General features: G+C 35.4%; 1 protein-coding gene across 2 annotated transcripts in view; it reads left to right on the top strand.

The window, feature by feature from the left end:
• The window catches only part of ABCE1 (ATP binding cassette subfamily E member 1), a 32,300-nt gene extending 6,451 nt beyond the window's left edge, over window positions 1–25,849 (top strand). For both annotated transcript variants that reach the window (XM_019977162.2, XM_019977163.2), the window contains exons 3-18: window positions 2,362–2,447; window positions 5,192–5,289; window positions 6,326–6,443; window positions 6,809–6,946; window positions 7,104–7,173; window positions 7,385–7,481; window positions 8,336–8,425; window positions 13,238–13,359; window positions 16,428–16,649; window positions 17,800–17,859; window positions 17,959–18,017; window positions 19,427–19,537; window positions 19,622–19,764; window positions 19,885–20,007; window positions 22,367–22,478; window positions 23,933–25,849. In XM_019977162.2, the coding sequence (XP_019832721.1) occupies window positions 2,362–2,447; window positions 5,192–5,289; window positions 6,326–6,443; window positions 6,809–6,946; window positions 7,104–7,173; window positions 7,385–7,481; window positions 8,336–8,425; window positions 13,238–13,359; window positions 16,428–16,649; window positions 17,800–17,859; window positions 17,959–18,017; window positions 19,427–19,537; window positions 19,622–19,764; window positions 19,885–20,007; window positions 22,367–22,478; window positions 23,933–23,980 (1,697 nt within the window). In that variant the 3' untranslated portion in view covers window positions 23,981–25,849. The remainder of the gene's footprint in view (window positions 1–2,361; window positions 2,448–5,191; window positions 5,290–6,325; window positions 6,444–6,808; window positions 6,947–7,103; window positions 7,174–7,384; window positions 7,482–8,335; window positions 8,426–13,237; window positions 13,360–16,427; window positions 16,650–17,799; window positions 17,860–17,958; window positions 18,018–19,426; window positions 19,538–19,621; window positions 19,765–19,884; window positions 20,008–22,366; window positions 22,479–23,932) is intronic.
• Window positions 25,850–25,952: the final 103 nt, after the last annotated feature.

The following is a 25,952-nucleotide window of genomic DNA, read 5'->3' as shown; positions in this document are numbered from 1 at the left end:
TTCACCCCTGTTAGTTTCTTTAAAATGTAAAAATAAGACCAGATATTATTCTAAATTTCTTTTAATACTTTGTGACTAAATGATCCTGTTTAAGTTCAGTTCAGTTCAGTCACTCAGTTGTATCCAACTCTTTTTGACCCCATGAATGGCACACAGCACGCCAGGCCTCCCTGTCCATCACCAGCTCCCGAAGTTTACCCAAACTCATGTCCATTGAGTCGGTGATGCCATCCAACCATCTCATCCTCTGTCGTCCCCTTCTCCTCCTGCCCTCAATCTTTCCCAGCATCAGGGTCTTTTCAAATGAATCAGCCCTTTGCATCAGGTGGCCAAAGTATTGGAGTTCAGCTTCAACATCAGTCCTTCCAGTGAACACCCAGGACCGATCTCCTTTAGGATGGACTGGTTTGATCTCCTTGCAGTCCAAAGGACTCTCAAGAGTCTTCTCCAACAGCACAGTTCAAAAGCATCAATTCTTCAGTGCTCAGCTTTCTTCACAGTCCATCTCTCACATCCATATATGACCACTGGAAAAACCATAGCCTTGACTAGACGGACCTTTGTTGGCAAAGTAATATCTCTGCTTTTTAATACGCTGTCTAGGTTGTCATAACTTTCCTTCCAAGGAGTAAGCATCTGTTAATTTCATGGCTGCAATCACCATCTGCAGTGACTTTGGAGCCCAAAAAAATAGTCTGCCACTGTTTCCCCATCTATTTCCCATGAAGTGATGGGACCTCTTGCTGTGATCTGAATGTTGAGCTTTAAGCCTACCTTTTCACTCTCCTCTTTCGCTTTCATCAAGAGGCTCTTTGGTTCTCCTTCACTTTCTGCCATAAGGGTGGTGTCATCTGCATATCTGAGGTTATTGATATTTCTCCTGGCAAGCTTGATTCCTGCTTGTGCTTCTTCCAGTCCAGCGTTTCTCATGATGTACTCTGCATATAAGTTAAATAAGCAGGGTGACAATATACAGCCTTGACCTACTCCTTTTCCTATTGGGAACCAGTCTGTTGTTCCATGTCCAGTTCTAACTGTTGCTTCCTGACCTGCATACACGTTTCTCTAGAGGCAGGTCAGGTGGTCTGGTATTCCCATCTCTTTCAGAATTTTCCACAGTTTATTGTGATCCACACTGTCAAAGGCTTTGGCATAGGCAATAAAGCAGAAATAGATGTTTTTCTGGAACTCTCTTGCTTTCTCAATGATCCAACGGATGTTGGCAATTTGATCTCTGGTTCCTCTGCCTTTTCTAAAACCAGTTTGAACATCTGAAGTTCACAGTTCATGTATTGTTTAAGTTCATTGACTGTAAAATCAAACCAGTGTTCAAATTAGTGAGAGTCTTCCAGGTCTACAAAATCCTATAGTTACTTTAAATCACGAAGAAAGAACTACCAAGATGTTTGCGTTTGATAATATTCTTTTTAAAAACAGCTTAGTATGAATGACTGTTCATGAGCTTTTGCTACATTTTCAAGATTAAATAAATTCTCAAAAATTCAGAATTGCTAGTCTTTAAAAGCTATGCTAAATAATTGTTACTTTAAATATACTAGTGAGAAATAAACTTACTAAATCTTAAAAGAAACTTTAGATGTCATATCTTACAGTCTACTGTGCTATTCAGAAATGCTATTATTGGTATTCTTAATGCTAAATTTAATTTAGTCTGTGTATTAGATGCATGTCTTTGGGGAGCTTTCCTGATCTAGCTAATATATTTCATTCTCCTGTCGGGTATACATTACCATTGTCAAGGCATATTTGGTGGATTAAATATTCAGGTTAGTCAACTTTTAAGATCAGAAATAGCAACCCCTAGGACTTCCCTGGTGGTCCATTGGCTAAGACTACATGCTCCCAATGCAGGGGGCCGTGGTTTGAACCCTGGTCAAGAAACTAGATCCCACATGCCACAGCTAAGATCCAGCACAGCCAAATAAAAAATAAGTAAATATTAAAAAAAAAAAGAAATGGCAATCCACTCCAGTATCTTGCCTGGAAAATTCCATGGATGGAGCCTGGAGGGCTACAGTCCATGGGGTCACAAAGAGTTGGACATGACTTAGTGACCCAATGACAACGAATACTTTAACCAACATCTTCTTGTAGTAAATTAAAATAAGTATATTAGTCACCTCTGTCTTGCATGACAAATATTCATATAAGTAAATAAGTCCAGCAGTGTATCCATACAAAGCACTGATTTAAGATATTATCTCAAGTGTATTTCTTTTTGTGATCTTTGAAAATTTGATTCTTTATGGAAATTTGGAACAAGAATTGCTGAAATAACAGCGTTGTCAGAAAATTAGACTTATCAGAATAAATGTCTTAATTCTGTCTTTTCCTTTGCAGGAAAATTATGCATAGAGGTTACCGCCCAGAGCAAAATAGCTTGGATTTCTGAAACTCTTTGTATTGGCTGTGGTATTTGTATTAAAGTAAGTGATATTTTATTTATTGTATTAAATTATAACCTAAAAATGAAATTTAAAAATTCTGAATACATTATAACTGTTTTTAAAGAGCCAAGTATGAAACAGTGAAAAAATAATACAAATTTAGAAAAATGGTTTTCTTATATTAGTAATATTATTGCAGTTTCAATTAATTAAGCCACCCCATTTAAACGTTATCCTTTTAAAAAATAATAATAAAAGTTATCCTTGCTGTATGCAATTTTGTAAAGCCATCTCCAACCAAAATTAATTTCTCTTTTTCACCCTCTTATAAGAACATTCTCCAGATCTTTACCAAAACTTTTTGGAAATATAAATACAAAAAATATGAGTCATATTATATATTATTTTTTTCAAGTCTGTTAAATTTTAAATTCACACTTTTAAATAAAAATGGACACAGCCAAAAACTTTTCTTAGTTTAACCTAATCCTGAAGTGCTGCTTTTGCTGTATTCTTTTATTGTTGAATTTATCCCAATAGTGTAACTTTTCAAAATGCTTCAGTTTTTGTTATATTGAATAGTTTGATTAGGGCTTTTCTTCAAGAGTGATGGATTTCCAACTTTGGTTCTTAAAAGATATTTAGGAGCCAGAGTATAAAGTTCTTAAATTAGTTATTTTTTATTTGCACATAGTATATTTTAGAAAGGACCTTTCCTGGAATATGGCTACCACCTATTATTTTTTCTAATTAGGCTCAAGTATATTTTAAATTGGTTTCTGAATTTTCAGTTAAGTATCCAGAAGTACCAAGCTCGGTACCTGAAAGCGTTTTTTCTTCTTTTGATAGTATAAGCAGGAGACATTTCTTCCAGCAAATATTTTTTGCCTGCCAATGTTGTGGGTGCTGGAAATCTTATTTTGAACACTATATTTGATTTTATTTTCTTTCTTGGCTACTATAGAATATTGAGATTGCAGAATTTGGGTATGTACTCCATGGCAGAAAAGATACTGATGTAATGAATCTCTTTGGGGAGAGGGGTAGTGTATACTTCCTGAACACTTAGGATACTTGAAATGCAGCATGTATATGAACAACATGGATATTTTTTCTTTGAAGATTAAGAGAAATTTAAATTACTTGAAGCCAATAAGCATTTTATGTACATTGATAGAATAATAGAGAATTCTGTAAATGGCAGTGACTCCATTTGTAAAAAAAAAAAAACCATCTTGCATAAGGAATTAACTTGAAAATAAGAGTTTTGTTTTTTAAACTTCTGTGTTCTTATAACTTAGAAAATGGGAATTCACTGAAACCTTTGTATATAAACTTTTGAATTAGTTCCCTAAGCTCATTGAACAGATTTCTAATCTGCATTTATACATTTCGCTTGTACCCTTTTGGTTTTATCTGTACTTTGGAGGAATTTTTCTAGCCACATTACCACTCTTAAATCACCTTCCAATTTTTACCATTCTTGTTCCTTGGGCATTTATCTGATTGACAGTCACCATTTGAATAAGTTTTTCTATGAATAAATGTTTTTCTTTTTATGTGAATTTACTCACTTGGAATATGAATATCTTTTTCATGTGGAATGGTTAAAAATCACAATGGAAAGACATTAGTCCTTTCTCTGTGCAGATACTATGCTAGCTGTTGTTGAGATGTAAATAGACCAAGAAAGGTACAAACCATGACCTTAAAGGACTTTACAAAGTTGTAAAGGAAGCGTACAGAAGACAGGAAGAAGGAAATAAAGGGACGATGTTTCTCATTGACTGTATATGAGATAGTACGCTCAATAGAAAAGAAAGATAGCACCAAGTCGTGTCCGACTCTTGCCATCCCATGAGCTGTAGCCTGCCAGGCTCCTCTGTCCATGGGATTCTCCAGGCAGGAATACTGGAGTGGGTTGTCATTTCCTTCTCCAGGGGAGCTTCCCAACCAAGGAATTGAACCCAGGTCTCCAGCATTGCAGACAGAAGCGTTACTGGCTGAGCTATGCCAGATAATCAAGTTTTATCTTGCTCTTAACCTTCTTTTATCTAATAATATTTTTTAAAAAATGCAAAAATCTATCTCCAGGTCTGTAAGGTTTTTAACTAAGTGTTAAACAGATTAAATCTCCAGCATTTTGCCAGTTACTAAGGGGAATACAGATTTATTAGTTAAAATTCTTGCCTTCGAGTAACTTAACTTTTTTAAGGATAGGAAGTGAAACAGTACTTAAACACCTGTGTGAAACTCCCACATTTGGAAAATTAATATAAAAACTTCTGTGTATGAGATAGCAAAAGAGACAGTGATGTATAGATCAGTCTTATGGACTCTGTGGGAGAGGGAGAGGGTGGGGAGATTTGGGAGAATGGCATTGAAACATGTATAATATCATGTATGAAACGAGTCACCAGTCCAGGTTCGATGCACGATACTGGATACTTGGGGCTGGTGCACTGGGACGACCCAGAGGGAGGGTATGGGGAGGGAGGAGGGAGGAGGGTTCAGGATGGGGAACACATGTATACCTGTGGTGGATTCATTTCGATATTTGGCAAAACTAATACAATATTGTAAAGTTTAAAAATAAAATAAAATTTAAATAAATAAATAAAATAAAAAACAACTAAAAAAAATACATGGGACACAAAATGTACTTACATATTTGAATAAAAATGTTCTATCTCAAAAAAAAAAAACTTCTTAATCTGTTCGTTTTAGTCATGCACATATTTCTAAAAATTAATGGAAACTTAATTCTTTATTTTAAATAACAGAAATGCCCCTTTGGCGCCTTATCAATTGTCAACTTACCAAGCAACTTGGAAAAAGAAACAACACACCGATATTGTGCCAATGCCTTCAAACTTCACAGGTATATTTCCAAGTCAGCATTCTTCTTTGCTTCAGTCAAGAGTAAAATACATTTGAAATTTTCAGAGAAACTAAAAAATGGAAAATAAGTGGTAATAACTTTTGCATCCACTAAAGCAAAATATAATATTATAACATCATGCAGAATAGCATTGTATATGTCAGTGGTTCATTCAGGCTGACATTAAAATTACCTGAGAGTCTTTTTAAAAGTACTCATGCCCAGGTAATTTCAACCCAGTTGAATTACATCTTATCTCTGGATGTATAGTCTGGACATTAGTAAGCTGATAAGGCTCCCAGGTGATTCTAGTATACAACTGGGGTGAGAATCATTGTTGTTATGAAATCCTTCTCCCCAAAATAATTTTTAAGGGGAAATAATTTTTAAGGGGCCTTGTGTTGATTTTATTTATCTATTAATCTCATGATCTACAGAGAATATTACCCTGAGCTTCAACATATACTGTTATTGACAGACATTCTTTGAGGTTTTTAATCTGCTGAACACTAATATTTTGAATCGGGGAGTCTAGATTTAACTAATAAAAAAGTATTTCTCAACCTGCCAGCTTTAAGGGGCCCTACTGCAGCAGGGAGTATGAAGTGGAATATTTCTGGTTGATGTGGCACTTCTCTCCTTGTAAGTAAATGGCAGGCCAAAAAAAAGAAAGAAGGAAAAAGACTGTGAGGTTGCACCTGCTCTGCAGTTTTGTACCAAAGCATTTTATTGTACATTAAAACTGAGCCTTATATGTGAAGAAAAATTGTTACTTTAGACTGTGAGTGAAAGTTGAATAAATAAAATTTGGAGTAATATTGGTCATGGATGCATTTCTAACAATTAACAGTTTAAGTTAATCTTGGCTGCTGTTTTTGTTTTTTCCTAATAGCCAATAATATCTGGCATATTTCTCTTTTGGCTTATTAATGAATGTGTGTGGAGTGCAAATGCATCAGAAGACATCGTTCTGGTATTATGTAGCTTTTTCTACCTAAGTCTGAGTTGTTTCATTATTTTTGTACACTTGTGACAGGTTGCCTATTCCTCGTCCGGGTGAAGTTTTGGGATTAGTTGGAACTAATGGTATTGGAAAGTCAACTGCTTTAAAAATTTTAGCAGGAAAGCAAAAGCCAAACCTTGGGAAGTATGATGTATGTATTACCACCTTATAAAAATGAGTATCTTGGGTCAGTTTTATGAGGCTGTGAAGGAGAGAGTATGTGTGATTTTATTTTTTAATGTTCTTATTTTCAAGATTATTTGTGTAATTAGTGCTGAGAAACTATAAACGAAACTCCTTTTTAGTTAAAAATGTGTTAATGCTACTTAATTGATAATTCTGAGATTTTGTAAACTGTTATGTTCCTTGATTTGAAAAAAAAAAAAATCCACCTCTGGTACTATTAGTATATTAGAAGCAAAAGTATTCTATTTGGGTATATGTTCTATTTTGTATAACATTTATCCTCTTTGCAATTGTATTACTAAATTCAGATAACTATACATACATTTCTAGGATCCACCTGATTGGCAAGAAATTCTGACTTACTTCCGTGGATCTGAATTGCAAAATTACTTTACCAAGATTCTTGAAGATGACCTAAAAGCCATTATCAAACCTCAGTACGTAGACCAGATTCCCAAGGCTGCAAAGGTCAGTTGCTTTTTAGGAGATGTGTAGTGGGTATTACAAATATTGGTGGACATATGAAAGATAAATTAAACTTGTTTTACTTTGTGACTCTTCTTAATATTGAAGGGACTAGTATTGAAGGAAAATAGTAGTAACTGTTACTGATATATTGTGACAGGGGACAGTGGGGTCTATTTTGGACCGAAAAGATGAAACAAAGACACAAGCAATTGTATGTCAGCAGCTTGGTAAGTGTTTATTTTGTGTATGTGTTTTAATAGGCCATGAATTTAACTCATAAAGTTTGATGCCTTTATATGGATTACTGAAATAAATGGGAAAAATCTCTAGTAATTGTCATACTTTCAGCTGAAATATTCAAATGCAGGATGATTTGCAATGCACATTTTACCCTGAAGAGGTAAAATAGAATAACATTAAAGACAATTCCTCTTATAGATTTAACCCATCTGAAAGAACGCAATGTTGAAGATCTTTCAGGAGGAGAGTTGCAGAGATTTGCCTGTGCGGTCGTTTGCATACAGAAAGCTGATATGTAGGTTACTTTATATTCTTGTAAATGTTACCCTTACTTTAGAGTTTTTATTTATAATGCTGCTAAAAGAGCAGTGGCTTGGGATAAATTGTTAATATTAGAAGGAGTAGTGAATGTTTTAACTTTTGAGTTCAGATGTTGAAGCAGCTGTGCATCCATTGCCCATTCCCCTGTTACTCCATCAGGGGTAAAAACTTTACAACTTACGAATTCTAGAGCCTTTTAATATAAGGTCAGGTATTTTGTAAACTCTATTTATACATAGGAAGATTATTTTTTTTAAGATGTAAGGTCTCCAACGAGGCCGGCAAGGTTTTTAATAGTTCAAGTGGAACATGAGGTCTTTTAGGTTATCCTAAATCAGGGTGGCATGCCACGTGAGAGACAAATGTAAAGGCGAGTTTCCTTCCTACCTTTTAATGTCTCTCTTTTCCCAGATATTTTTTGCTCTCATCTTTTTCCATACTTCTACTCTGGCGTCCAATGTAGGCTAGTTTTTCTCCGTATTCTATAATTTTTTGCAAGGCCCTCCTTTCCAAAAACTGTTTGCTTTAGTGCAACTGATTTCAGCCAATTATAAGAGCACTCTGAATTATTTTGGAGTATATCAGAATAGTTTTCATGAGGAGATAACAGTTTGTAAGTTAGCCTAATCTGTGAGCCTCTCCCCATACTTGATATGCTGTCCTGCTTTTCATAATTTCTTACTTCTACTTCTGAACAGAATATAGAAATTTTTACCGTTACGGGATTTTTGTTGTTGTTAAATCAGAAATATTTCAGTGCTTTAACATGCAAGATAGAATAATTATCATACTTGCTTTTCATATTATGTTTGCTTTTCTTTTTCATAGTTTTATGTTTGATGAACCTTCTAGTTACCTAGATGTCAAGCAGCGTTTAAAGGCTGCTATTACTATACGATCTCTAATAAATCCAGACAGGTAAGTAAGATTTGGTGTGTGCCTATGCTGTTCTGTTTAAAAAGTTTTATAAATTTCTAAAAATGCAACACCAGGACCATCAATGTCATATACATGTGCATATATTCCATCTTGGTTTTTGAGCTATCACTTGAACTTAACCTTCCTCTGTCTAGAACAGAAATTCTTAATGCAAGATGCATTTACTACCATACCTGTTTCCAGGGAGCCTAAGAATTATGAAGTGAAGTGAAGTGAAGTCACTAAGTCGTATCCAACTCTTTGCAACCCCATGGACTGTAGCCTATCAGGCTCCTCTGTCCATGGGATTTTCCAGGCAAGAATACTGGAGTGGTTTGCCATTTCCTTCTCCAGGGATCTTCCCCACCCAGGGATCGAACCCCGGTCTCCCACATTGTAGGCAGACGCTTTTACTGTCTGAGCCACCAGGGAAGCAACTATAGTGATATGCAAATTTTTGACATATATTTATGGGTTTCTAGGAAGCAGATCCTTAACTTTTGTCAGATCCTCAAATGGATATGTCGCTTATACACATCATTTAGAACAGAGTAATTCCAGTTGTCCCAGGTCTTTACTGAGCACAAAAGAGTTCTTAAAAACTTCTTAGTAGTCACAACATCATGTATTCGTAGGATGCTGTTGTAGTTTGCAGTTTTTATATCCGTTATCTCATCTGAGCCTCATTAATCTCATAAGTTAGAATCTTTAGGTGGTATTCCCATATTGCAGATGAAGAAGTTTAAGGTCAAAAAAATTAATTATTTCTAGATTTCTAATTTATGATATGGCAAGACTATGGCCAGAACACAGAGTGTTTTTCCTGCATAGCATTTTCTGTTCCATTCTTTAATAGTTGATTTCATAACTTCTTTCATAAGAGAAATCCCTGGGGATCAAAAAGCGAACAGAGAACTATAAATTACAGGGGAGAAACAAGGATGGCTTTCCTGAAGGTTGTGCTTGTCTCTGTAATAAGTCTTGAGCTTTAACAACCATTTGTGGGCAGGTAGCAGAGCCTCCTTTTGAATTATCACACAAAATGCCAGGACTCTCAAACAACTGCTGTCTCAGCAAAAGAGTAAATAAACACATGAGGATGTCAAGGAAACATACTCCTGTCACTCAGTCAGAGCCTTGGGAATGGAGGGATGGTTCCCCTTCAGATCTGTTTATGGACTGGCAGCTCACGTGGATATGGAATTGAAATTTATGTAATCAGGGATGTCTAAAAACCCTCCAAGCTGAGAAAGTAACACAGAGAGAGTCCTGGACTCTTCAGTTCTATGGTACGTAGACGACACAAATATAAAAACACTCCAGAGACATACGCTCTCAACCCTGGTCACACAGGATTTCTTCAGGTAAAGACCAAGAGCTTCAAAGCCAGGGTTATAAATGATAGAAGGAAAGTGTACGAGTGAGCCAGTAAACAACAAACAGCAGGACTTAGATCTTCAAGAACTGAAAGGGGCACTCTAAGGGGCTGGAAGGCAGTATTTAAGATGAGTCAACATAAAGGTTTAAAGCTCTAGAAATATAATACTCCAAAAAAGGTAACAGGTAAATGTTTTAAAAACCCAAACGAATCTAGAAATTAGAAATATAGTCATGACATTGAAAACTCACTGGACAGATTAGACAGGTTAGGGACAACAGAAGAGCATCAGAAACTTTAAAAGTTGACCTGAGCAAGCCACCAGAGTACAACAGAGAATGAGATGGAAAAACAGGAGGAGATTCAGGGACATGGAGAATAGAACAAGATAGAGAACAGAATGAGAAGACGATTGCGTATGTCTTTATAGGCATCTGAAAAATCAAACTGTGAAAAGATAATGGCCAGGTTTTTTCCTGAATTGAAAAACTTGACTCCTTAGATTCAAGGAACAAATGATTCCTGTACATACTTTGAAGTAAAACTTAGAATATCAGTAATAAAGAGACAGTCTTAGTTGAGGTAAATGGTGACCATTATTTTCACTCCATGCATAGGTCAGGGCATTATGATAGGCTCTTTGGGAAATTGTTGCTGTTGTTTAGTCACCAAGTAATGTCCAACTCTTTGCGACCCCATGGACTGTACCCGACCAGACTCCTCTGTGGGATTTCCCAGGTGAGAATACCGGGGTAGGGTACCCATTTCCTTCTCCAGGAGATATTCCTGACCCAGGGATTGAATCCACAGCTACCTGCATTGGCAGGTAGGTTCTTTACCACTGTGCTACCAGGGCAGAAGCCCCTTTGGGTAATGTAAGAGTATAAAATGCGGTCCCAATATTCAGGGACCTTAGGATCTGGTAGATTAAGGAATACATAAGCAGAGAAATAAAAGGATAATAATTTACAACCAGGTGACATGTATTCAGTCAAGTCACTATTTTCTACGTTATGAGAGCGCAGTACATAGTGGTAAAAGGGATAACATACCAAAACAGATTAGATTGGCAAAGGGAAGAGAATGATTGTTACACGTTCTCTCAGTTGTGCTGGGTCATGATTTTATAGGCATAGGGTCAAAATAATCTCTTTGTAGTGCTAGACGATAAAAAGTTTCAGGAAGTATGTCTGCATTCTGAAATTCTATGATGTATCAAGGCACCCATTCAGTCTTTAATGCTGTAAAAAGATTTTGAAGATCGTATCCTCCAGGAAACAACAAGAAATAGAGGATGGATTAGTGAGAGGAACAATAATGCAAGAGGAAGATTAAAATCCAACAGATAACCCCAAATTAAGTGTAGGGCATAAATTTTCACAGCATAGATTTCTCATTATGCTGTAGATTATTGTTCCAAACCCTCTGAAAATAGAGTGAGTCTTCTAAATATTTTTTAATAACATTTTGGACTTCTGCATAAGATTCATATGAAAGTAGAGAAAGCAGGTGACTTATTTTTTTTCTTTTTAAAAGTACCTTAAAAACCACTAGATAAAACTGCTGCCATATACTGGGTCTTGAAGATTTCAGTGATAAAAAAGCAGAGAATTATTCCAAGTAATGGAACATTGCCAGTAATGATACCAAGGCAGGATAAGTATTGGCTCACTTGGGTGATTTGCCATTTTTATTGATGCTTACCACTGTTCAACAGTGGGGGAAAGTTTATTGCACATTAAGAAGGGTATTTCTACTGGAGGTAGAATTTGAGGTGAACCTTAAAGAGTTACATAGGACTTGAACAGATGAGGATTTTAGGCAGGAGACCCTTTCAATCATAGACTAGCCCTTAGACACAGAGATAGAAGAGTAAATTATTCAGGAAACAAAGATCCATTTTTTGGTATATCCTATATACAAATGTAATAAAAGAATGTACAGATACTTTGGTTCAACTCAAGATTTTTTGACTTTACAGTGTTGTGAAAACAGTACATATTCAGTAGAACTATACTTCAGATTTTGGTATTTTCTTGGTCTGTGGTGCTGAGCAGCAGCAGCAAGCTGCAGCTTTCGGTCAGCCATATGTTGAGAGGACAGACAGCTGGCACCCTTGCCACCGTTCTGCTTCTCACTTTGAGTGTAGTAGTCAACACATTACATGCGACAGTCAACACTTTATTGGAAAATAGTAAGTGTTCTGAACACATTCAGGTAGGCTAGGCCAAGTGTCGTGTTTGTTAGATTAGGTTAAGTATGATGGATTTATCAGTGTAACTTTATAAATTGAATATCTGTAGTAGCTATAGTTTTGGAAGGTCTTAAAAGAAGATCTGAGGATGTTAAATTTGTTTCATCTGGAACTAAGAGCCTTATCTGGGGCCCTGAAGAAAAAAATGAGATTTGTTAAAAGCATATAGCAATATTAAATAGAAATATGACACCCTGAATTAGAATCTCGATAGAGAAAGAAAACAGTGAATTAGACACGCTTGACAATTTAAACAGTATATCATCGTGAATCAAATTGAGTCAGTTTTTATGGGAGTAATGATTTCATTAAATGATTAAATGATTTCATTAAAATAAAAATATGGCTGGTTTTTGTACAGAAAGCTATTAAATTGGAATTTGATGTCTGCAGGTCATTGCTTTTTGAAAATCTTAAACTGAGTTGAATAGGAATGAAATACTACATAAAAGCTTTATGACTATTATTTATTTGCCTGTTTCTACTAGAAGTACTTTTTTTCTTACTAATTAAAAAGTCAGGTCCTATTCTATCCCATTTATTAAGTGCTCCATTTCCAACACTAACCTGTTTCCTTCCTGACTTTCATTAGGTTTTTATCACCTGTAAAACTTTGCTACGTGGTCTTTTTGGTATTGTTTTATATCAATTCCTAGTCTCCACAGCTAATATTGAAAGTTCTCAGATTGAGGATTATGTCATATTCTCTACGCATCCCCTCCTACACCTGTACTGCAACTAGTGTGGGATAGGACAAGTAGAAGGGTTTAATACATAAGTTGACCAGCACAGTAAACAGTGTAGGCCTATTATATAATTATTTCTGCTTTGTAAAGTTTAAAAATGCTTTTAAACATTTTTAGTTAAACATTTAGTAAAAAAATGTTTTTTTTATTAGCAAAACATTTATTTCATATATTCATAAATTTTCATGTTAACTTTTTTCTTTTAGTTTAGGAAAATAATTTGAAATATAAACATTGATTAGAGTCTTATTCCAAGAAAACATTTTATAACTTGCTTAATGTGGTCTATACAGTTAATTTTTTTAAATGTATTTATCTTCCTAAAATTTCCACTATAGTTTTTTTAAAGCTATGTAAATGTTTTAATTATAATTAAATATGATTTTAATTATGTTATATTACATTTTTAAATAAACATCTGTATTGATTTTCAGATATATCATTGTGGTGGAGCATGATCTAAGTGTATTAGACTACCTCTCTGACTTCATCTGCTGTTTATATGGCGTACCAAGTGCTTACGGTGTTGTCACTATGCCTTTTAGTGTAAGAGAAGGTAACTTGAAAAATTCTTCACAGTGCTCTTTCACATCAGTGCTTAGAAAATGTATTGCTGATCCTAAGTAAAGTGTTGCTGTCATAGTACTTATCCAAAACTCTGGCCTTATTAAATTTAAAATCACAATAGAATATACATATATAAGGTTCTATATGTCAGTTGTTAAACATAACCTATTTCTTTTTGGAGAAGTTTTTGTTGTGGCTAAAAATATTCTATCAGTTTCACTATTTATTTGCTATACTAAAATGTTCTTTTATATTTTGGCCTCTGTAGCATCCCTGTATTATTAGTCATCTTCTGCTTTATCTTTGACAGGCCAGTACCAGTAGGAAAACTCTTGAAATTCATTTAGTGCTCATCTTGTTTTCATGTTTCAAATTTATCTTTAATCTGTATCCTAAGTTTGTGGAACTAAGGTTATCCAAAAGTCTAATAAAACAGTTAAATATATTATAGTCTGGTGAGTGACTAAAATTCTAATACAACAGCTCAGTATGTGTATTTTCACTTATTCCTACTACTTGCAGGAAAGAGGGACTAGGGACTGTCTCTCTGGTCCATGTGTTTTCCCTACCTAAGCAAGTTAGGCAAGCAAGGTAGGCTAAGTAAAAACTAGCCTACCACTTGGAGAAGGCAATGGCACCCCACTCCAGTACTCTTGCCTGGAAAATCCCATGGACAGAGGAGCCTGGTGGGCTGCAGTCCATGGGATCACTAAGAGTAGCGCACGACTGAGTGACTTCACTTTCACTTTTCACTTTCATGCATTGGAGAAGGAAATGGCAACCCACTCCAGTGTTCTTGCCTGGAGAATCCCAGGGATGGCAGAGCCTGGTGGGCTGCCGTCTATGGGGTTGCATAGTCGGATACGACTGAAGCAACTTAGCAGCGGCAGTAGCCTACCACTAAATGGCTCCTGAAGCAAAATCAGTACATGCTCCACCTGGTATGCCTTCTTCCTTTTAATTTCTTTCCTGTTTTCCTTCACTGCTTCCTCCTATTTTTACTTTTTATGTTTCTTCTCTCCAGCTATGCCTTAAACTGATAATCTAGACATGAAAGGTCTCCTTAGTCCATATCTTGAAAATCCATGCTTGAAAGTCCATATTCCATAAGAATAATTATTCATGTAGCTTTATAGTTCCCTCAGTTGGGCAGGCTTTTCTTTTTTTAAAGCTGTAAAAAGGGTATAAATAGTTTAAGATGTGGGGAAGGACTTAATATCCCTTATCTACCTATATATTTGAGATAGATACTATCCATCTATTGAGATAATATATTTTAAGAAAAAACTTGTGAGATTGCCCAGTTTTTTTTTTACCAGTAGTCTTAAGAGATGATAGCAGAAGCAATTACTGTTTTATTCTCCTCAGTTAGCAACTAATATCAGAGTATCTACTCTCTGCCTAAAGTATTAAGTAGTTCTAGAATCATATTGATAATAACGACATGGATACGTGGCAGTCGCTTTTCATAATTCTAGTTAGAAAAAAGTGAAAGTCGCTCAGTCATGTCCGCCTCTTTGTAACCCCATGAACTATATACATATACAGTCCATGGAATTCTACAGGCCAGAATACTGGAGTGGGTAGTCTTCCCAACCCAGGGATTGAACCCCGGTCTCCCGCATTGCAGGTGGATTCTTTACCAGCTGAGCCACAAGGGAAGCCCTGAAAGTGAAAGTCACTCAGTCGTGTCCGACTCTGTGTGATCCATGGTTGCTAATTCTATGTAACTATATAATTCTAGTTATAGATGCCATGTCTAAAGCATATGCTGGGAAATAGTTCCTGGTGAGGTTTTAATGTACCCTATCCGTTAAAACTATTGAACTAACAAACTGCGCTTAATCTTTCTGCTTTCCTTTAATATGCTGAAATTAACACGTTATATGTAAAAGCTCTTTATGAACTATAAAGGAATTTTAGCTTGAACTCATTTTTAAATTAAAAAGAAAAACATTGCAGTTGGAGTGTATACAGCCGATTTGTTAATTTTTTTTCCACAAAGTCACTTCTCTGAGCTTTTCTTTTCTTACCTAATGGATTGGGCAATTGTAGTAAATGGTCACTTAGATTCCTTTGAGTTTATATTTTTATTTAATGTTTGGTTTTAATTTTTTAACCTCACATTATTCTTAACATGAATTCTTAATCTTAAATGGCTTAAGATTAAAAATGCTAATTTGGGCAGAATAAATGGATCTGGTGATGTGTTCTGTCAGTATATATTTATTGAGCCACCTGTGTTCTAGTCTGAGAAGGCCTAGATTTGGTTCTTAATTGCAAATGAAATGAATAACATCCTAGACTTTCTTTCAAGACTTGCTGAAACTTCAGCTACTGTTCTTCTGTTACACATAGTAAACACAAAAACAGATCTTTTCATTGTTTCCCAAATAACCCGCTTTTCCATTTCTGTGCATCTGCCATTGTGGTTCTTAACAACCTTAGTTTGGAGGGATTTTCATGTACCAGTATGTTAGTTTTTGTTCAGGTATTAAAATCTGTTTAGATTATGTTGTTTGCACAGTAAAGCCAAGAAAAGTTCAATGAAGTTCTTAAAAATCTGCAAAGCTAAACTGAAAACAAATGCAATAAATCATAAGTTCAGCATATGGTTATGTCTCACATGAAAATGAATACTTATAACTTAAATTCTTAACTATTTTATTTCATTTTATATCAATCTGTGAAAATACTCCATTTTACTTGTCATTTTTTAAAGAAAAATTACAATTTTTTTATTTTAAAATACAGAATAAATGGCATCAGAGCCTTTCACATAAAATCTGATGGAAAAAGTCCTATAAAAATCACATAATAATGAAAAGATGTGCTTTGTATATGTGTGGTTTGTATATATAGGCATGTATGTGTGCATGAATTAAACTTGGTATTAGGTACATGAAATACCATGTCGCACTGCTTGCTGTTTAAATCTATGTATAGATTGCTCACAAGAGAGCCTAGGGTTTGGTTTTTATATGATAATTTATTGCTGTGGGAAAAGTCTAGTCTTTAATTGATCTTTGCTAATCTATTTCAATAACTTTCCAATAGGCATAAACATTTTTTTGGATGGCTACGTTCCAACAGAAAACTTGAGATTCAGAGATGCATCACTTGTTTTTAAAGTGGCTGAGACAGCAAATGAAGAAGAAGTTAAAAAGATGTGTATGTATAAATATCCTGGAATGAAGAAAAAGATGGGAGAGTTTGAGTTAGCGATTGTAGCTGGAGAGTTTACAGATTCTGAAATCATGGTGATGCTGGGGGAAAATGGTAAGTTTCCCTTATTCTGTGATATTTGAAAGTTGATTCTGTTTATCCAGCGGCTTCCCTGGTGGCTCAGACGGTAAAGCATCTGTCTGCAATGCAGGAGACCTGGGTTCGATCCCTGGGTTGGGAAGATCCCCTGGAGAAGGAAATGGCAGTCCACTCCAGTATTCTTGCCTGGAAAATCCCATGGACAGTGGAGCCTGGTAGGCTACTGTCCATGGGGTCGCAAAGAGTAGGACACGACTGAGTGACTTCACTTTCACTTTGTTTATCCAATAACTGAGTTTTAATTACTCTGAAAAATTTTGACTCAGTTATATTATAGGTCTGGGAACTAGATTGAATTCCTATATTTCTCAGTGTGGTTCACATTTTGTGACAGCATATGATTTAATTTGTCATTTAATCAAGTTCATATTTCTTATTTTGTTAACCTTCAGTGAGAATTAGATCTTTTTCTAAGTTGGTTTTTCTATGTATATATTGATACAGATGACATTTATTCATCCTAGAAACTGACCAGAAAGGAAAGAATTGGTAATTCTAAAGCAGTCTAGTTTAAAATGTTTTCCTTGCAACTTTGTAAACAGTTATACTACTGACATTTTTAAATAATAGGTTATTGTCATAAATATAGTTAGATGATTTTGAGTGCTGATGACTTCGAGATGATTTTGGAATTTTGTGCTTACAACATACAAAACTGGAAGAAAAAAATTTTCTGAAGATTGTTGCGGTATATCAGTCTTTAGTTAATGTATTAGTCTTTAGCTTGGTTGCAATTAAATATTTCATGTTAAATGGCCTTTGTGATGACAGTGTCAATCATAACAGTTATTGTCCTGTTTTAACAATAAATTGTGTTCATCAATACTTTAACTAAAAAAGTCAAGAACTAACCCAAGACTTTATAGATCCATTTATTAAAATGGCCGTTATAAACTTTAAATAGTACGTATTCCTCCTAATGAGTTTAGAATGATGCTTGAGAGGTGAATCATGAAAGTTCAAGTAGATTTTCTATATAGCCTCCAGAATTCTGTAGTGTCAGTATGTTTTTTCAAAACTAGTTTCCCAGTTACAACCCAGTAATGCATAGTGATTTACTCTAAATGTGAAACATTTTTCAAATCAATTTGCTTTGTGTTGCCAGGTACTGGTAAAACAACATTTATCAGAATGCTTGCTGGAAGGCTTAAACCTGATGAAGGAGGTACTGTTGTAATGTTGAGTTTTTTTACTCTTTTCCATGTAGTAGATTCTAAAGATCTGAGCAGTTTTCAGTGTCTTATTTATTTGCATTATTTTGCAGGGGAAGTTCCAGTTCTAAACGTCAGTTATAAGCCACAGAAAATCAGTCCCAAATCAACCGTGAGTTATACTGGTATTTTTTTTTATTATTATTAAAGAAGAGTTTATATGTATATATACCTAGAGCATTATTACTCTTACACTCTGTCAGAATGTTTCTCCAAATCAGTCTGGGGCCCCCAAGTGGCTCAGTGGTAAAGAATCCGCCTGCCAGTGCAGGAAACAAGGGTCTGATCCCTAGGTGAGGAAGATCCCCTGGAGAAGGAAATGGCAACCCACTCCAGTATTCTTGCCTGGCAAATCCCAAGGACAGAGGAGCTTAGTGGGCTACAAGTCCATGGGGTCACAAAGAGTTGGGCATGACTGAGCAACTGAGCACACACACACAGGTGTAATAAGGTAGCAAAGGAAGATATTAAGACTACTGCAGTCCTTAGTTTCATTTCCACTACTGGGAAAACTATTTTAAGTCTGTTTGGCATCTTTTTCCAAAATAAATCTTCAAAAACCTAATGTGTTTGGTGGTGCAAATGACATCAGGAAAGTGAAAGGCTACCCACAAGACTGGAGAAACTGTTTGCAAATTATATATCTAATAAGGTACTCATACCCAGAATATATAAAGAACTCTTAAAACTCGATTTTTAAATGCACAAAGGATTTGAATAGACATTTTTCCAAAGAAAGGAAACAAATGGCCAATAAGCACAGGAAAAGATGCTCAGCATTGGTAGTCATAAGGGAAATGCAAATTAAAGCCACTGTGAGACACCACATCACACCCACTAAAATGACTTCAATCAGACAAGAGCAAGTATTACTGAGGATATAGAGAAATTTGAACCTTATAGATTGCTGTTACGAACGAAAAACAGTAGAGCCACTGTTATTCAGCCATAAAAAGAAGACACGGATATATATTACAACATGGATGAGACAAAACATTGTGAAATTAACTTCCTTTGATTTCTGCAGGTGTTGTAATGAACTTATTAACTTCAGTAGCTCAGTACTCATATTGAAAATATTTATGATGACTTGACTTACATTAAAAATTTCATCATTGATGTTTTCTATAAACTTAGCTTTTTAAGTTCTCAAGACATCTTATATTCATCCCTGTCATACTGTTGCACATTTTGTTACCTCCCAGATTGCCTAAGATTACTTGATACACATATTGACCTTTAGAAGTATTCCTAGTCTGAAATGATTTCTCCCTTGAAGCAGTCATTTATTTATTTCAGATTTTAAGATTATTGCTTTATTTTTTTTACTTGGACGTGATGGGTTTTTAATTTTTTAAGTCTCAAAACATGCCCTAGCTGATAGATAAGCATCAAAATACTGTGGATATCTGTTGGCAACAAATTGTTACACTTTTGCTTTGTGGCTTAACTTTGTCAAGGTGCATAATCAGAGTAGTTTTGTACTGAAATAAAATTTGAATACTTTTCCCTTAAAAACAGGGAAGTGTTCGCCAGCTACTACATGAAAAGATCAGAGATGCTTACACTCATCCACAGTTTGTGACTGACGTAATGAAGCCTCTGCAAATTGAAAACATCATCGATCAAGAGGTACTCTTAAAATAATTTTTGTTGTTTTATCATTTTAAATGTTGGGTATCTCTACATGGTTTATTGAACTTCTTCTGCAAATAGGTGCAGACATTATCTGGTGGTGAACTGCAGCGAGTAGCATTAGCTCTTTGTTTGGGCAAACCTGCTGATGTCTATTTAATTGATGAACCATCTGCATATTTGGATTCTGAGCAAAGATTGATGGCTGCTCGAGTTGTCAAACGGTAATATCCCGTTCATAAGAGTATTACATGTGATCATGTGTACTAGAAGACAAATGTGCTTAATATAGCACTTGAATATTTGATGATATAAAACTAAGATCTCAAAATCATGTGTTTTAGTTTCATACTCCATGCTAAGAAGACAGCCTTTGTTGTGGAACATGACTTCATCATGGCCACCTATCTAGCAGATCGAGTCATTGTTTTTGACGGTGTTCCATCCAAGAACACAGTTGCAAACAGGTAAACTATTTTCTAAACCATTCAACCTGATTATAAGTTCCAACACTTTTCCAATCAGCATATAAACATTACTCATACTATTTTAATTTTTAATAAGGAAAACTCTTGAAGTGATTAACTCCCAAGATTATTCATATACCATATTGGGTGACATTGGTTAGAATAGTGGGTTTTAGACTGTGGTATAACACTGACTCATGGGAATAAGGATGCAGAGCTTTGGGCCCCTCACCGTCTCTTTCTGGTTATGTTTTGTCTGCTTCTTTATTTGGGTGCGTGACTTGCCCAATTTACAAAGTTAGTGGTAAAGCTTACTATCCCCCAAATATCTGGTATAAATGTACAGCCAAGTTTAAAATGAATGATTTTACCTCTCCTCTTTTTTCTTTCATTTCTCCTTATTGGCTTGATAGAGAGCACTTGAAATATAAAGAAGCCTAACTTTCACAGTTTATGAGAAAGTTTTTTGTTTTTTGTTTTTTTTATTTTATTTTATTTTTAAACTTTACATAATTACATAATTGTATTAGTTTTGCCAGATATCAAAATGAATCCGCCACGGGTATACATGTGTTCCCCATCCTGAATCCTCCTCCCTCCTCCCTCCCCATACCATCCCTCTGGGTCGTCCCAGTGCACTAGCCCCAAGCATCCAGTATTGTGCATCGAACCTGGACTGGCATCTTGTTTCATACATGATATTTTACATGTTTCAATGCCATTCTCCCAAATCTTCCCACCCTCTCCCTCTCCCATAGAGTCCATAAGACTGTTCTATACATCAGTGTCTCTTTTGCTGTCTCGTGCACAGGGTTATTGTTACCATCTTTCTAAATTCCATATATATGCGTTATTATACTGTATTGGTGTTTTTCCTTCTGGCTTACTTCACTCTGTATAATAGGCTCCAGTTTCATCCACCTCATTAAAACTGATTCAAATGTTTTCTTTTTAATGGCTGAGTAATACTCCATTGTGTATATGTACCATAGCTTTCTTATCCATTCATCTGCTGATGGACATCTAGGTTGCTTCCATGTCCTGGCTATTATAAACAGTGCTGCAATGAACATTGGGGTACACGTGTCTCTTTCCCTTCTGGTTTCCTCAGTGTGTATGCCCAGCAGTGGGATTGCTGGATCATAAGGCAGTTCTATTTCCAGTTTTTTAAGGAATCTCCACACTGTTCTCCATAGTGGCTGTACTAGTTTGCATTCCCACCAACAGTGTAAGAGGGTTCCCTTTTCTCCACACCCTCTCCAGCATTTATTATTTGTAGACTTTTGGATCGCAGCCATTCTGACTGGTGTGAAATGGTACCTCATAGTGGTTTTGATTTGCATTTCTCTGAGAAAGTTCTTTTTTTAATGAGAAATTTATTATGCTTTTAGTGCTTAAATCTTACTGGGTTGAACTATATGAAATTATGGATAATTAACCATTTAACCTATAAAAACAGTAAGTTCATGTGGTTCCAATGCAATATTTCATGGTGAATTTGCTGTTTGAATAATGCATCCAAGAAATAAAAGTACTTAAGTAAACTTCTTAAAATTCTTTTTTTATTTAAAAATTGTCAATTATTGAAAATAATGTACTTTGTTAGGGAAATTGCTTAGACTGTGTGCAGAAGAATGAAAGTGTTAGCTGTTCAGCTGTGTCCAACTCTGCGATCCCATGGAGTATAGCTTGCCGGTCTCCTTTGTCCATGGGATTCTCCAGACAGAATACTGGAGTGGGTAGCTATTCTTTCTCCAAGGATCTTCCCAACCCAGGTCTTCCCCACAGCAGGTGGATTCTTTACCGTTTGAGCCACCAGGGAAGCCTTCAAATAATGATCCACGCTTTGTATTTAAAAAATACTTAAATGTTCTACAAGTATGATATGATTTAGAATGGTTTTAGTAGTAGTTTAGGTGAGAAAAAATGATTAGTATAGAAATAGTATGGAAATTTTAAAAGGAATTATTACTGAAAACCATTATGTTGTGCATAGTCTTTTCAGTGCCAAATTTCTAACATAATTGTACCTTCTCTGTTAAATTTTCTTCTCTCCTAAAAGTCTTAGATCTGAAAGTCTGCAATCACCTAATTTTTCTAAAGTAGTACTTCTGGCTAAATGTTTTTTTCCATATCATAAACATTTTAAACTGTGTTTGTTTTGCACAAAAATACAGCCAAACTAGTCAAGCAAAGACATTTTTTAATATAGATTTATATTGTGATTATACTATTATCGAGATGACTTAATGATTGAGGAATTAGAGGAAACAGTTATTCTTAATGTTCTTAAAAAGTAATTAAATTGGGGGGAGGGTAAAAATCAATTGTAATTGATAGACTCTATTTTTCACCCTAGTCCTCAAACCCTTTTGGCCGGCATGAATAAATTTTTGTCTCAGCTTGAAATTACATTCAGAAGAGACCCAAACAACTACAGGCCAAGAATAAACAAGCTCAATTCAATCAAGGTATGTAAAAATCTATCTCAAGTCACGGGTACTTTCTCAGTGTGGATAGTTGGAGAGTATGTTTTGAATTGAAGACTGTGTCATTAAAATTCTGTCATTTCCTTAGTTGTGAGATTCTGGTTTTTCACGTTTTAGTCCCTGATGGCACACATCAGTCTGGAGGCAGCACTTGTGATAGAGCTGCCACCGCTGCATTATCTGAGTCACACGCGTTGTACTACTTGTGTTGAGGGTACTTGCCATTTAAAGTGTTTTCAGGGAAACTACACTTGAAATAGAGAAGTTTTTAGTATTTTTACGCATTTTTTGTGCTTGCATAAGAACAATACGATTAAAATGTATGTTTTAAGAGTCTTAAACACTTCTTCAATGAACATTAAATTCTAAATAATGAAACAAAAAATTTGGTTAAATCTGCAGTCTTTTAATCGGCAGTTTTTTCTCCTTTGTGGTATATAAAGTAATTGTGCACCCTATACTTGACGTTAAATGTGGTTTTTAGAAAGCAGTCATTTCTTCATGCCCAAAAAAAATGCTAAAAAAGCGTTTCTGTGTTTCTAGTATGCCTGCAATGAATGCCTCCTTAAAGCACAGCTTCCGTTTCATGGCCCTCTCACTATCGCCCTTTCATATTCTACTCCCCTAGCTTGGCTACTAAAACGTGAGCCCTTGGAAAGCAGAGACACAGTGCATATCGCTTATTCTTAAGCACCTAACATAGACTCTGGATGCCTTTAGCCTTCACTATAATATTTTATGTTTACTCTCTAGCCAGGACAATGAAATGCAAGTTTTAAATTAAAACTGAATAGTTCCTCGGTTTTGAAAAGTGAATTAAGCAGAGAAAAGAACTAAATTTTAGAGCACTTTCATAAGAATCTCTTCTGAAGCCTTACCCTTTGTGCTGTAGTTTTCTTGAGTAGCGACTCAGTTCAGTCCCCAAGGACACTTATTCAGGATAGTCTCTGTATCAGTTCATCCTAGACAATCACACCTGAGATCTAATAAGGGAGGTGCTAGGCAGATAGGTAGATAGATCATTACTTGCCAATCTGCAAATGGTACTGGGAAAAACTATTTTTATATACATTTTGTATACTAGGCAGTTCCCAAACTGACATGGTTATATTTTTATCAGGAGCTTAAAGTTAAAAGGAAGAAAATGGAATTTTAATAGTTTTTTTGGAAACAGAATTTTATATAGCAAAATTTTGTTATGTAAAGGAATTTTGTGTGAGGTGTACCAAGGAAGGTGTCTTTGGTAGGTAGTGGAGGTGAGTAGCAGAATAGTAACCTTGCCTTTGAGCAGTGGGATGAGGAATTTCCAGAAGCAGCCAGTGAGTACAGAGGAGATTGTGGAACGCTGTTGTAAGCACTGGTACTACTGTGGGTAATCCAGCCCTGGCATACCGGAGAATGGTGTTGATTTCTGTTTGTTTCTCTTTGTTTTTTAGGATGTAGAACAAAAGAAGAGTGGAAACTACTTTTTCTTGGATGATTAAAGTGAATCGGAGAATATTGATAAGCCATTTATTAAGAGAAACATTTATTGGGATTTTTGTCATATAAAATTTAAATCAGGTTTTATACACCACATGCTCTAGAGCTTGAAGTATAATTTACTTACTGTAACATCAAAAGCCAGTTGTGTTATAAATTGTCTGAATACAGAAAATGCCACTTTTCTGATCTTGATGATAGAACCCTTTTTGTGCATAACATTCTAAAATGAAGACATTTCAAGCTATACAAATTACCTCCAGGTTTCCATAATGTATAGGAAGATTTTCAGTAGGTTTATTATATATTCATGTACCAAATGCTGAGCAGTGTTGCCCCCTTTTAAAAATCTTGAAAAAGGTTTCTGCACTTACATGGTTTGCCACGTATGCAATTATAATGAAACTGCCCTTATTTTAAAATCCAATTGATTACTTCACTGATTAAATTTGATAAACAAACATCAGGATTATATTTGTTTTTAGTCTTTGCATTAAATTGTCAGTGTATTTAGACTTTGAAAGGAAGATGACTGCGGAACAGCACTGCTGGAAACAAACTATTACCAACTTCAGCATTGTTTACAGTGTTTTGGTGCTTATAAATATCCTAAGCAAAAACAAATCATTTCAACACACGTTCCTCTTCCCCACCCCCCCAGAAAAACCTAAGTTGATTCTGAATTAGATGTAGCATTCCATAAGATTCTATATTCTGTAGTTACTCTCAAGGTAATGTCATTCTTTAAATATACCTTTCTGTAATCACTGATCAAGATTTAGAAAAAAGTATTTTAAAGAATGTTTGTTTCCCTTAAAAGTACAGTACAGGTTCAGAAATCTTTAGAGTTGGTCCCTAAGCATCTGTGTTTTTAAACTTCCACAGATTTCTGATGGGCAGCCAAGGACTGTGAGCCACTTTCCTAAAGGCAACAATACCGCCAAGGAATGCCCAGATAGCAATACAAAGTATCCCTTGGTACCAAATATATTTATTTCTAGGTTTTGAATATAGAGGATATTATCTAAATCTGTTTGACTTTTTTTTTTTTTTTTTTTAAGTTTTAGATAGTGTGTAGCAGGAGTTCTAAAAACTGATCCAGATTTCTTGAACAGTGGGATACCTGTAGTGTGAAACCACTTTCAAGTATACTTCTGCCTAATGCCCTGAACTGGGACTAACTCACACGACAAGTGGGAAAAGGAGTTTGCTGCTGCTAAGTCGCTTCAGTCGTGTCCGACTCTGTGCGACCCCATAGACGGCAGCCCAGCAGGCTCCCTCATCCCTGGGATTCTCCAGGCAAGAACACTGGAGTGGGTTGCCATTTCCTTCTCCAATGCATTAAAGTGAAACGTGAAAGTGAAGTCGCTCGGTCATGTCCGACTACTAGCGACCCCATGGACTGCAGCCTACCAAGCTCCTCCATGGGATTTTCCAGGCAAGAGTATTGGAGTGGGGTGCCATTGCCTTCTCCCGGAAAAGGAGTTTAGGACATAGAAAAACTTTTAGAGCTCCCTGAAACTATAGAAGCTTTAATTAATATGCAAACAGTTGGTGAAAAGTGGTTTAACTAAGACCCATTAGGCCTTTTAAAAAATTAATTTATGTGAGTATAATGTTTGTGAAAATTTCAAATATACAGAAATAAATGGAATAAAGAATTATGATTTCCCTTCATTTTACCCTCCCAGAGATTACCAGTGTTTAATAATATATATCCTTTCATGCTTTTTAATTAAGTGTGACTATGTAAAGGGTTTGCTTTGTACATAAATGGGATTATATTGAAATAAGTAGTGCCTATTTTTAAGGATAGGTTAAACTTGTGAATGATTATTTCAAATATATTGAATAAAATAAGACAAAAGCTATTTTTAATTACTTATTCTGTACTATGTCCTTAAAATATTTTTGATATAAGAACCAAGTTCTTTCTTCTTATTGCTGATATAGAATATGTATCAATTGTATTTT

Source organism: Bos indicus, chromosome 17 (assembly GCF_029378745.1).
Source record: "Bos indicus isolate NIAB-ARS_2022 breed Sahiwal x Tharparkar chromosome 17, NIAB-ARS_B.indTharparkar_mat_pri_1.0, whole genome shotgun sequence".
NCBI lineage: Eukaryota > Metazoa > Chordata > Mammalia > Artiodactyla > Bovidae > Bos > Bos indicus.
This window is presented reverse-complemented; position numbering and strand designations above follow the sequence as displayed.